At 44.1% G+C, this 11,589-nt stretch overlaps 1 protein-coding gene across 1 annotated transcript in view; it reads left to right on the forward strand.

Annotated features, from left to right (window-relative positions):
- Positions 1-2,370: 2,370 nt before the first annotated feature.
- LOC308286517 (ephrin type-B receptor 1-like) overlaps positions 2,371-11,589 on the forward strand; it is a gene marked incomplete at both ends in the record, with an annotated part of 96,924 nt that continues 87,705 nt past the window's right edge. The window contains one exon of the mRNA XM_080727559.1: positions 2,371-2,464. Coding sequence (XP_080583685.1) covers positions 2,371-2,464 — 94 coding nt within the window. The remainder of the gene's footprint in view (positions 2,465-11,589) is intronic.

Here is an 11,589-nt window from a genome sequence, read left to right on the forward strand (position 1 = left end):
CTGTGTTGCTTGTACTTATTGGCTGTTGTCATTACTTTTGTTTCGTTGGTAGCCATTGTAGAGACAATTAATAAAGCAACCTTGCAGTTCTTTTCATGTGCAACATGTAAACTCGTATCAACATCACACTATAAGTTGTTTGTGTTCCTCAAATGACTCGATAAGGAAGACCATTTGTTAATTAAAGGATCACTCAGCCATTTTTAAACTTGATTTCTATGTATTTGTTGGTGTGAATGCGAGACATGAATGAAATATATGCCTATATATGCCGGTATACAAGCTGATGTATTTGTCCGCAGACGCCATTTTAAAAGATGTTGGGTCAAGAACCCCTGGGACCAAAGATTTGTGTGTTGTGTCTTTTTTTTTTTTTTACTATTCTATATTTATTTAATTTTTTTTCAAGATTTCCTTTTTCAAAAATAGCCGCTCCACAAGCTTTTCTAATTTCTTCCTTTTTTGAAAATAGCATTATTGTACAAGCTCACAGCGTGTTGCATTGCGACATGTTGTGAGCTGGTATCCGAAGAATAAAATAGGGTTAGTGTAAATTGTTCCTCATTTTGCTGCGGAACCCATGGAACCCCCGCCCCCCCAAGGACCTCCAGGGGCCCCCAGGCCCCACTTTGAGAAGCATAGCATGTATGAACTACAGTAGAAATACATTGATGAGAGGAGGATGTGAAGGAGGAGGAGGAATCAGACCTCAGAACATGTTGTGAAGCTAAAGTGAAGCATTCTGGGAAGTGTAGTATTCGTTGTTTGGTACAGGGAGGTTCCTGCAGCAATACCAGCATTATTAACACAGATTCTGATAAGATGGATGTACAGTGGATGTGGATGTAATTGATACAGTATAGGTCAGTTATTTTCAATGTGTATCTAAAAACTAAAACTAAACTAAAAACAAAACACTCCTATATGGATCAGGGTACTAAAGTATAATCTGATTTTTTCCTACTAAAAATCAGATTATACTTTAGTACCCTGGCCTATATGGGTCCTACACATACAGTATAGGCATAATAAACAGTACATAACATTGCACAAGCTATTATACAAGCATGATGTAAGGTGCACGGGTGCATCAGCTGTTCTAATATAAATAAATGGAGACAAACGTGCACGAAGATTTCATTTACCGGCTGAAATTGAATCTGCAGGACACCAAATGAATAAAACAGATGGGGAATGGCACCCTCTCACTGCCTCACTTTATAGTGTATTGAACATGATGTGTGTATGTGTTTATGTGTGTGTAAAGGGGAAACCTTTAGCCTCTGTGTACAATAAAAATCACACCCAATGTGAAGTGAGCGGTGGTCGTGCTTGCATAACGTCTTCAGACTAGGATTTGAGTCTAGGGTGTACATGCTATGCTACACACACACGTTTTGCTATGGCAAAACGCTGAGGAAAAATGCTACAGACACACGCACAGCCACTCTATGGAGCGGTTTACCACCGCTCAAAAAACCACAGCCAGTGTGAAGTGGGTTCAGTGTGAAGCAGTGCCTTTTATGAGTTCATTAAAGTCCCACAAAGCTGGGCATTGGGCAAGCTTTGCGGGACGGACGGACAGACATACGGACATACCGTACACACACAAAGCCTTGGTGAAAAATATGTAACTAACCAAAATCTGATCAGAACAGAATAAATGTTCATTGAAATGTGATATTGCTGTCCTAAAATTAAATACATGTAAATTATGAAAGATAACTATAAAACAATATATAATAAAAATAAAGCGGTTTAAAACCACTTATCACCACCATGTTGGATGCAACTTATTGCTGGTGCATCATGCTGCATCATATGATCATCATTCATGCTGAAATACTAAAATATCTCAAAACACTGATTGAACACAAAAAATAACTCAGGATTGTGTTGATCTTGTCCCAAACAACAATAAAATAATTCTGGTTGTCCCAGAGGTGAACTGGGCCTTTAATATCTACCATCAATCCAACTTTCACCACTAGGTGGCACTGTCGGTAGTATTTCTACCATTTGGTCCATAATGTTCTGGTCAGGTGGAAACCGTAGACTGGAAAAGAATGGGCGATTGCTTTAAGATCTGCTGTAGCGTACTGTCTCCTGATTGGTCAAAAGGTGTGTGAGATGAGAGGAATCACAGGATGAGAGGTGACCCCCCCCCCCAACAGTCTCTTCAGTGGAAGCCTATGCTTCAATTCAATCAGTCCCCACACACTCAGTCGTTGGTGCAGGTTTGTCATGATGCGGACTGGGATCAGTGGGATGTAGTGTGTTAGACTTAGAAACAGTGGAGTAGTAGGCATTTCTGTGGACTGGACGCTGAAAGGGATTTCCATTATCATTACCCGCTACCAGGGCTGGAGGATGGGAGAGGAGAAGCGGGGGATATTTTTGGACATGCTGCCCGCTTTCTTCACGGTGTTCCTCTGCGCGATTACTACGGCATATGCAGTGGAAGGTAAGCACGATCAGCAGGCTATTCTGTGAACGTATTTGTGCAAGTATATATGGTTAATCCAGCAACACCGGACGATGTGAAAGTAAATTGCATACATTAATGTGCCTGGCTGTCACTATAGCGAATGTATTGTGTATGTGAATTCAATTCATTCCTATCTGTTAAGTGGTCAAGTGGACAGTGCTGTTCTGTCTCTGTGCACAGACAGTGCACTTGACTTCACACCTTGGCTTGGAGAAATTGGGCAGTAGAATGCAGAAATGTCATGCAGACCTGTGGGGATAGAATACACAGCGTCTCTCTCAGCTCGATCAGTCTAGCTTACACATTGAAAGTGTGAATAAACTGGATGCTGCTGAGTTGTGCAACTCAAATGTCTGGTCGATACTTGTTGTCCTCGCAGACAGTGCTTCCCAAATCCTCTACCCCCCCCCCCTCGCTATAATGTCTATGTGGGCCAGTGGATCGAAACGCAAACGAGCAGTAGGCTATCGGCACGGCACCTTTCACTCCGATCGATAAAAAAATAGACCAACAAAACTTTAGACAACAGGGCAGCTCCCATTCTGATTTGAAAGCAGATGGTAGGAGTTTTAGGACATAATGTGGAAGGACGTCAAACCATGGACAACCATGATGTGTGACAATTTGAGCAATCCACGGATGACTTGTGGATGTCTAGCCATAAATCATAACTCTTGTAGAGTAGCCTACTTTTATTTTGGGACGTTATCTCTCTACGTCCAAAAATGAAATCACTCTACAAGAGTCATGATTTATGGCATTTGGTCTTGGATGTCAATGAGTTTAGAAATCAGAGATTGCCAGGCTAATCAAATGAAAGCATGCAGCAGCCATTTACAACATGCCATTCATTCACCTGTCCTCGGATAATTGTTGTTCTCAATCACACGTGTGTGTGTGTGTGTGTGTGTGTGTGTGTGTGTGTGTGTGTGTGTGTGTTGAGTCATTGCCTGGCTGCCGGCCGCGCCCCTTATGGGAGCAATAGATTAGTTTACCGCTAGCTGCGTGTCAATGGTGCGCGTAATGACAGGCGGCGAGGCGACTGATTATAAGATATGTAAATGTCTGGAGAGCACGTGACTGTTTTGATCTATTAGTGTTCTGACTGACTGTTCCTCTGTGTAGTGTGTGTGTGTGTGTGTGTGTGTGTGTGTGTGTGTGTGTGTGTGTGTGTGTGTGTGTGTGTGTGTGTGTGTGTGTGTGTGTGTGTGTGCGCCCCCGCGCGCAGGGAGGGAGGGAGAGGCCGGGTGATAGTTGTTTCTGGTCATATATAGACTATATAGTGGCTTCGCCATGTTATTTTTAATTACCGGTAACTATAGCTGCTCAGAAAACTGATGTAGACTGATCTAACTTCCTTCTGCAATATAGACCCAACAGTCACAGTCTGTTCTGCCATCCATTGCCATTCACTCTTCTCCATCTCTCTGCTCGCTCTCTCTCTCTCTCTCTCTCTCTCTCTCTCTCTCTCTCTCTAGTCCTTTCTATTACAATCTCTGTCTTTCTGTCTCATGTAGACCTATCTCTCTCTCTCACACTCCACATGCCCCTCCCTTTAGGACAGCAGCACTAGTGTGTGAGATAGGAATGATGCTGTTGACTTTCTGCATGTTGCCTGTTTTATTTTAGGCTTACAATCACCCCCTACTTGGCTGTCAATTCCTGCTTAGTGAACAGGAGGACAGTTCAATATTTTAACATTACCAGCTTTGTGTCATTGCAAATCCCATCCTAGTCAAGCTAATATTGGATTGTGATGCTGGATTTCCCAATAAGGCTTGTGAGAGCACCAAGCAATCTGAGAATCAGCTGCCCCTGCATGTCAGCAGCACTTCTGTCACCTCAAAGATGCTGCTTTGTGGTCTGTTTGTTGAATGCTGAGCAGTTGATTGCTTTTGACTCCAGTCCAAGAGATGAGAGCTGGAGTCAATTTAAGTCATCTAGGAGTTGGAAAATGGTTCCACTACGGTTGTCTTGACCTTTCAAAGGGATGTGGTACGATAGTTCCTGCAGTATGATGTGCTGTACATTGTACTGTTTTTACTGCTGCTCCTATTCTCTCTCTCTCTCTCTCTCTCTCTCTCACACACACACACACACACACACACACACACACACACACACACACACACACACACACACACACACACACACACACACACACAGAGTACATGTACTCACATCACACTGTTATAGAGTGTTAGGAGTGCTAAATGCTAAATGGCACAGGTTCCTCCTCCTGCTCTGGTTTAAGATACCAGTAAGACTCCCTAATCGGGGAGACATACAAACTTTAGAAGGCAATCATAGCCAATAAGGAGAGAATATGAGACAGATCCATGATGCTGATGACATGACTTCAGAGATACTGTGTACCACTTTGCGTGATTTTAGGCCCAAATCTGTAGGAGCAGTGTTGTCCAAAAACGTGTTTTGCAAAAATCGGCCTGACGGTGGTGTTAGAAGAGGGCCATGTGAGAAATCAGGGGGTGGAGGTTGTGATTTGTCATCCAAGGAGTGTGTGGGCAAAGTTTGGCATGGACTCATGAGGACTGGCGAGTAAAATGTAAGCACATATCTGTGTTTGCCTGACCTATATCTGCATACAGGTATGTCTTTGCATCATAAGTGTGATCTGCATGCCTGGGGAGATTCTATCAATTCAACACGCACACGCACACGCGCGCGCACACACACACACACACACGCACGCACACACGCACACTTACACTCGGATGCAGGGCCAGTGCTCTGTCAGCTCATGTTTAAAAGATGACGTTTATATATTCATATGATGACAGGTTATCATAGTGACAGACAGATAGCTGAGCTTCATGGGAAAACCAGGAGCTTGGCCAAGATCCTTCCCAGCGGTCCTGAGGCTTATGCTAATGTACGTGCATCCATGCAGGCGTGGTCCCCAGGGGGCCGTCCTTAATTGACTATTAAATATGTATTACCAAGCGCCTTTGTTTTATACATGTACACAAGGTATGTGAAATGTGAATAACATAGCGTGAATAATAATTACCTTTCGCCTGATGCAAGTGCTGTTAAAATCATGATCAAGGGGGTGCCTGGTGGATCAGACAGTAGTTGGTGCACAGAACACATCGTTGTTGTTGGGCAGAAAACCTGTATCTCCACATTTCTTTTTCCAGATCGGTTATTGTTGCACATTTTGAAATTGTTTAAGTGAAAGTGGTGAAGTCTGTTCATTATTGCGACCGTAGGGCAGTCAATGATCAGAACCGTCACATCTTGACCGTATCTGCCTGTCTGTATGGGTAACGCTTGTCTTTTTTGTTGATTGACTCTCACGCTCTGACATCACTGTGATGTCAGGGGAACCAAATCCCTTTTATGCCCATATGGAGATCCCTGATGCCATCAATGGGTACCAGGGGTCTCCATATATGGGTAACTGGTCCGATATACATCACTGGCCAGATGGCCAAGACATGGTGCAACCTTGCCCTTTAGGGCGAGGTTTCTTTTCTCCCTTAGGCGTCTTACTGGTAAACTATTGAAAAGTATTAACAAGAGCTTGTGACTAAATAATAACTTTGGATCTCTTGGGGAAAAAATGAAAATTTTCTGAAAAGTAACAGCTTTGGACACACTAGGTTTCCACCCGACAGCGACGATATGCTTCTTCTTGTGAGCGTGAGGACCTGTGTTCAATTTGAGACAGGACCTGTGAGGACCTGTGTTCCATTTCTGAGCATAACATAACCAGTAAGACTCCCTAATCGGGAGATAAGCGTCACATGTATACGCTCGGGGGCCGAGTTACGGCCTTTTTAGAGGGCTGCAGGGGGCTCTATGCACGGCTGCCTCTGCGGCGCCGAGGCGGACGCGTGGGTACCGGCCTGGGTCTCCCAGTCGATCCTAGGCCGAGTTACGGCATTTTATGTGCGCTGCAGTGGCGTGGGTCCTCCACTAGGGTGTGCGACCACTTTTGCACTTTTTGGTGGTCCCCGGGAATTCCCCGTGAGCAGCCCCGTTAGGGTGGTCATTTGGTAATTTTTGCACTTTTTGGTGGCGGAGCCAGGGGGTCCCTGGGGGTCCCTGGAGGTTGTGGTTTGGCAGGCAAGGAGTGTGTGTGCAAATTTTGGCATGGATGGGGTCAACCGTGGCAGAGATATGAGAAGGGCAAAAGTGTGACGTGGTCCTGTGAGGACCTGTGTTCGATTTCTGAGCATAACATAATAATGCCAGAAAGAATGATCAGTCTGGATATGAGACTCATGGTCATGGATAGGTATTATTACAGTAATACAGGACTAAAAAAGAACTTATGACCCCATGAGTAATACCATTACTCATGGGGTCATGAGGTTATTTTTTTGTTCTGCTAGCAGCAGGGCTCTAAAAGAGTGCCCGTATTGGTCCGTCCATCCTCCCATCACTTTGGTCCAAAACAAAATATCTCAAAAAGTACTGTCTGGATTAGGGATGGGACAATATGAAAGTTTCAAATCACGATTATTGTGATATTATCAGGATAATTAAAATCCATTATCGTTGGGCGGAACATTTGCCAAAAAATTGCCGATCTACAAGCTCACACTTGTGACTTGTAGATCGGCTATTTTTTTGCAAAGACATTTGAAAAAAAGACTTTATCAAGTACGTACTGTATATTATAAGATCCTTTTACCAATTCTAGAGGGTTTAAGTGTTACACAATTAAGACTGTAGGAACAGAGCGTTGGTGCGTATAGAAAGAAAGAAAGAAAGAAAGAAAGAAAGAAAGAAAGAAAGCAAGCAAGCTCTTGTTTCAACCACAAAATAAACTCCCCACTCCCCAGCCTCCTCTATCGTTTCTCTGGCCTTCATTATTCTGTGCGTTCAGCTAATTTACACAGTTGTAAGAGTCACATCAATAACCTCCTGTCACAGGCTGAATTGAGTGCTACACTCCTTGTTCTGGTTCTTTATACTAAATTGATTGACCCTTTCAACAACGTTCGTGATAACATCAACTTCCATTTGTTTTCGGGCCAAAGGAAAACAATGTCTTTCTTTCAGTTCTTCTAATAGAGAGTACAGCAATAGAACCTCAATTATCTGAACCTCAGACTTCAGAACTCACCTATCTGAAATAATGTATCACTTTACAGTATATCCCATAGTTGGAATTGCACTGTAGATACACCAATGTAAAGCCATTGCCCACATTTGGGCAAGGTCTCTTTCCGAGACACTTTGACTACCATTATAAAATTAAAGTTAAATATCGTCGTTGTCGGGTGTCCAAAACTGTTCGTTTTGCATTTATCATTTAAAAAATGATTTAAACTAGTGAAAACAGCCGATCTACAAGCACACAACGCCTCGCAACTCAAGGCGTTGTGTGCTTGTAGATCAGCTGTTTTCACTACTTTTGTGCGACGGCCTTAATGATGAAGTGGGGCTTTACTTACGAAAGAACGTGCACATTTGAAACTTGGAGATACGAGGTTTCCACCCGACAAAGACGATATATAATAATATAAATATGTGGAGATACTAAGTTAGCCTACTAGCAGTGTGCAAAATAAATGTGATGTTGGACAATCAGACACACACACATACGCGCGCGCACGTACAGTACGTACGCACACACACACATACCCGAGACTGCTGCTGCTGAGCCACTCTGTGAAATGTCTTTTGGCTGAATCTACTCAGTGAGCCGGACAGCCAAATAACCCGTTTCCACATCAGTAATATAAGCCATTTCATTCAATTCTCTATTACCATACTCTGAGGTGAGGGTGTGAGGGAGATCATTCAGGCTGTACCTCAGCATATGATTGAACATAATGGCCCACTCTTTATTTTTTAGACAAGGCCCCATGCCAGACACCTCAGGGGTCCTGCTGTGGCCATATGGTATCACAAATAGTCATTATGGGTCTTACAGCAAGGCTGCTGTGCTACCATCAGAGCAAAACTAAAGAAGTGGACACGAGGGCATGCACACGCACGCGCGCGCACACACACACGCACACGCACACGCACATGCACACACACACACACACACACACACACACACACACACACACACACACACACACACACACACACACACACACCCGCCAGTGTTACCCATACCCTTGGCCTTGGGTCACCTACCATCCTCAGTGTCTGGGACAGGGACAAAAGGGAGCCAGGTCTGTGAGGAGAGACGATACAGATAGGTTAGCACTCAACAGGGACAATGATTTAACTCTGCACGACACCAGTTATGATATCAAAGGTCCAGTGTGAATGAGAATAAGGTGATAGGGGTTAGAGAAGGACAGTGACTACAGTAGAGAGAGAGAGAGAGAGAGGGGGGGGGGGGGGGGGTTCAGCCCCTTGCGGCTAGATTGATGGACTTCTGGTCCAATAACTGTGTGGATCCTCCTTTTACATTGTTTAACAAGCTCTCTGTGTTTGATTGGCTCTTAGCAGGCTTGTAAAGCAGACCAACAATTTCTAACTTCCACATTCACAGCTGGCACTGATTCCACTGAAACAGTAGTGGGTGTTTTTCATTGCATTTTCTTGTTTGTTGAACTACCACAAATGTGAGTCAAACAGCTACTGAATGTGTCCTTACGTGAGAGAAATATCAGGCTAGGAAAATACATAAAAAGAAAATACTTTTCAGGGTATTTTGCGTTATTAAATAGCACACAAGCGGAGGGAACTGAAACAGTAGCATTCATTATGAAAATGACCAACATTCCTGTTATCCCATTCATGTATAAAACCACATTATAGTTGTTGTAATTATTTGTTTGTTTGTTGATGTTACATTTTTACTTTATTTTGAGCTAATCATTTCTACCGCTTTGCCTTTTGCTTTTACCGTTATGCCAATTAACACTTCCCACACTTTTCTGTGTTGCTATTGTGCCCTACTGGGGGGTCTGCTCATAATTCCAACATCCCATTATTCCGACCAGTAGGTTAGTGTGAGGGTTAAGGATAGGGCTAGATATAATGGGCCCACAGTCACCAGTCAGTTAGGAGCCCCCACCGGGAGGACGTAGCGCCTCCGTCCTACTCCTCCTGTTCAACATCCCCTGCTGACAGGCGCTGCCCCAGCCTGTAGAAGTCGCCAGGGCAGTGACAAAGATGTCCCTCCCTGCCTGTGGAGGGCAATTAGCTCTATTGTTAACTTCAAGGCCTCCATAGCCATAGGGCTGGCAGAATAGCAGCTGGACCTAATTATAACCATTAATTAGTTCAATTGTGTCACGTTCCTCAGGGCCCTCTAAATCTCAAACGTTTATGGCCCACCCATCTGACCACTTAACAGGGCAGCCATCCTATAGGCTGGAGGACGATTGATTGTCTAGTAATGTATTGTTAGTTCCTTGTTAGGCTAACCAACCAGCCAACCAATGCTGGTTGGCCTAACTTCAACACTCAGTCAGTCAATCAAAGTCATGTCTGTCTATTGTGCCGGTTCTGCTGTTACAGCCAAGAACGGGAGCGTGTCGCTATTTCTACAAGTCATCTTTTCGACAACCAAATCTAACCCTAACCTCCGTGGGGTGAGTAGTGATACCTGCCGACGCTCCGTTGTCTAAATGATGTGCGTTCGAAAAAACGAGATTTCCCCCCAAGAAACAGGTTGAACACCACTGATGGTGAAGAAGAAGAAGAAGAAGAAGAATACACAGGAATAAGAGGCAGAAAGGGCGGGAGCAAAAGTACTCCGTAAAATCCTCATTGAACTCTGAGAGCATTTTACTGTGTTCCATAGTTAAAGAGTGTTGCAGTCTTGAGGAGAGAGAGGACAACGCTAATATGACAGAAAGTCATGTGTGTGTGTGTGTGTACTGTGATAGAACCAATTTCCCTCTATGGTTGCGAGATCTGGGGACCAGCCGCAAACCAAGACCTTGAAAAATGGGACAAACATCAAATAGAGACCCTGCACACAGAATTCTGCAAATCAATTCTCAGAATTCAGCGGAAAACACCAAATAATGCATGCAGGGCAGAATTAGGACGATACCCTCTCATAATCAAATAAAAAAGAGAGCATTCAAATTTTATAACCACTTAACTCATACTCTGCGATCCCCGTCGAAACCGGAGATTTCCCGCTGTACCGCGGTGCCATGCCTGTCGATCCCGGAAGTTTAATTAGCTTTAATCATTATGAAAGGATTAAAAGTATTATCGCTGATTTTCGCTGATTCTGGCTCTTTAGGCCGCCCCCCTAACTGTATCCGGTCATTTCCGGTCTGGACCGGATCTAGCTTTCCGTATCCGGTCTGTGCCTGGGCATAGTCCCGCCCTCCGTTGGTTACATTGTAACAGAAGAGGAAGCTACTCGGCGATGGAAAGCTCGTTTTTCGATCCGATTTTTGCGTTTGGAAACTTTGATCCAGTCTCTACACGCCTGGATTATGATCCCCTCACATATCGTGCGTTTTGTGCGCGAACGTGTCCACGTGTTACCATAGCGCACAGCTGGCTTTTTTCAATGTTTTTTCATGTAAACACTGGCGGATAAGCAGGATACAGCGTGCAACGGATATGTCTATTTCAATGGGTTTTTTTTTAGTCGAAAGCTGTCACCGAGTCTACACGTCTACTAGATGAGTCGCGCACAGATTGTGTACGTTGCGTTCGCGTGCCCACGTTAAAAGGTAAGGACAATTTGGCAGCTGTTTACTACAGCTATGTTTAAAATGGCAGCAAAATTGTTAAAAGAAAGTGAGCCAGATGCACTTCATAACAAGGCACTCACACACAGAGAAACCCTAGAGAGATGCCTCAGCCAACTGGTCGGGAACTCTGTACACAAACACAAGCAGAGCCACCAGACAGACAATTCACTGGACCAAACCAAATTATAAAACAGCAGAAAGAAAGCTACCTGACACATTGGAGAGAAGCAACCCAAAATCAGAGCAAACTAGAATGCTATTTGGCCCTAAACAGAGAATACGCCATGGCAGAATACCTGAGCAAGGTGGCCGACCCAAAACAAAGAAAAATCGTGACTAGGTGCAGACTCAGTGAGCACAGTCTTGCAATCGAGAAAGGACGTCACAGGCATACCTGGCTCCCTATAGAGAAGACAGACTTTGCCCCCACTGCACACA

This window comes from Nannobrachium achirus, assembly GCF_963921795.1.
Source record: "Nannobrachium achirus genome assembly, chromosome: 1".
NCBI classification, from domain to species: domain Eukaryota; kingdom Metazoa; phylum Chordata; class Actinopteri; order Myctophiformes; family Myctophidae; genus Nannobrachium; species Nannobrachium achirus.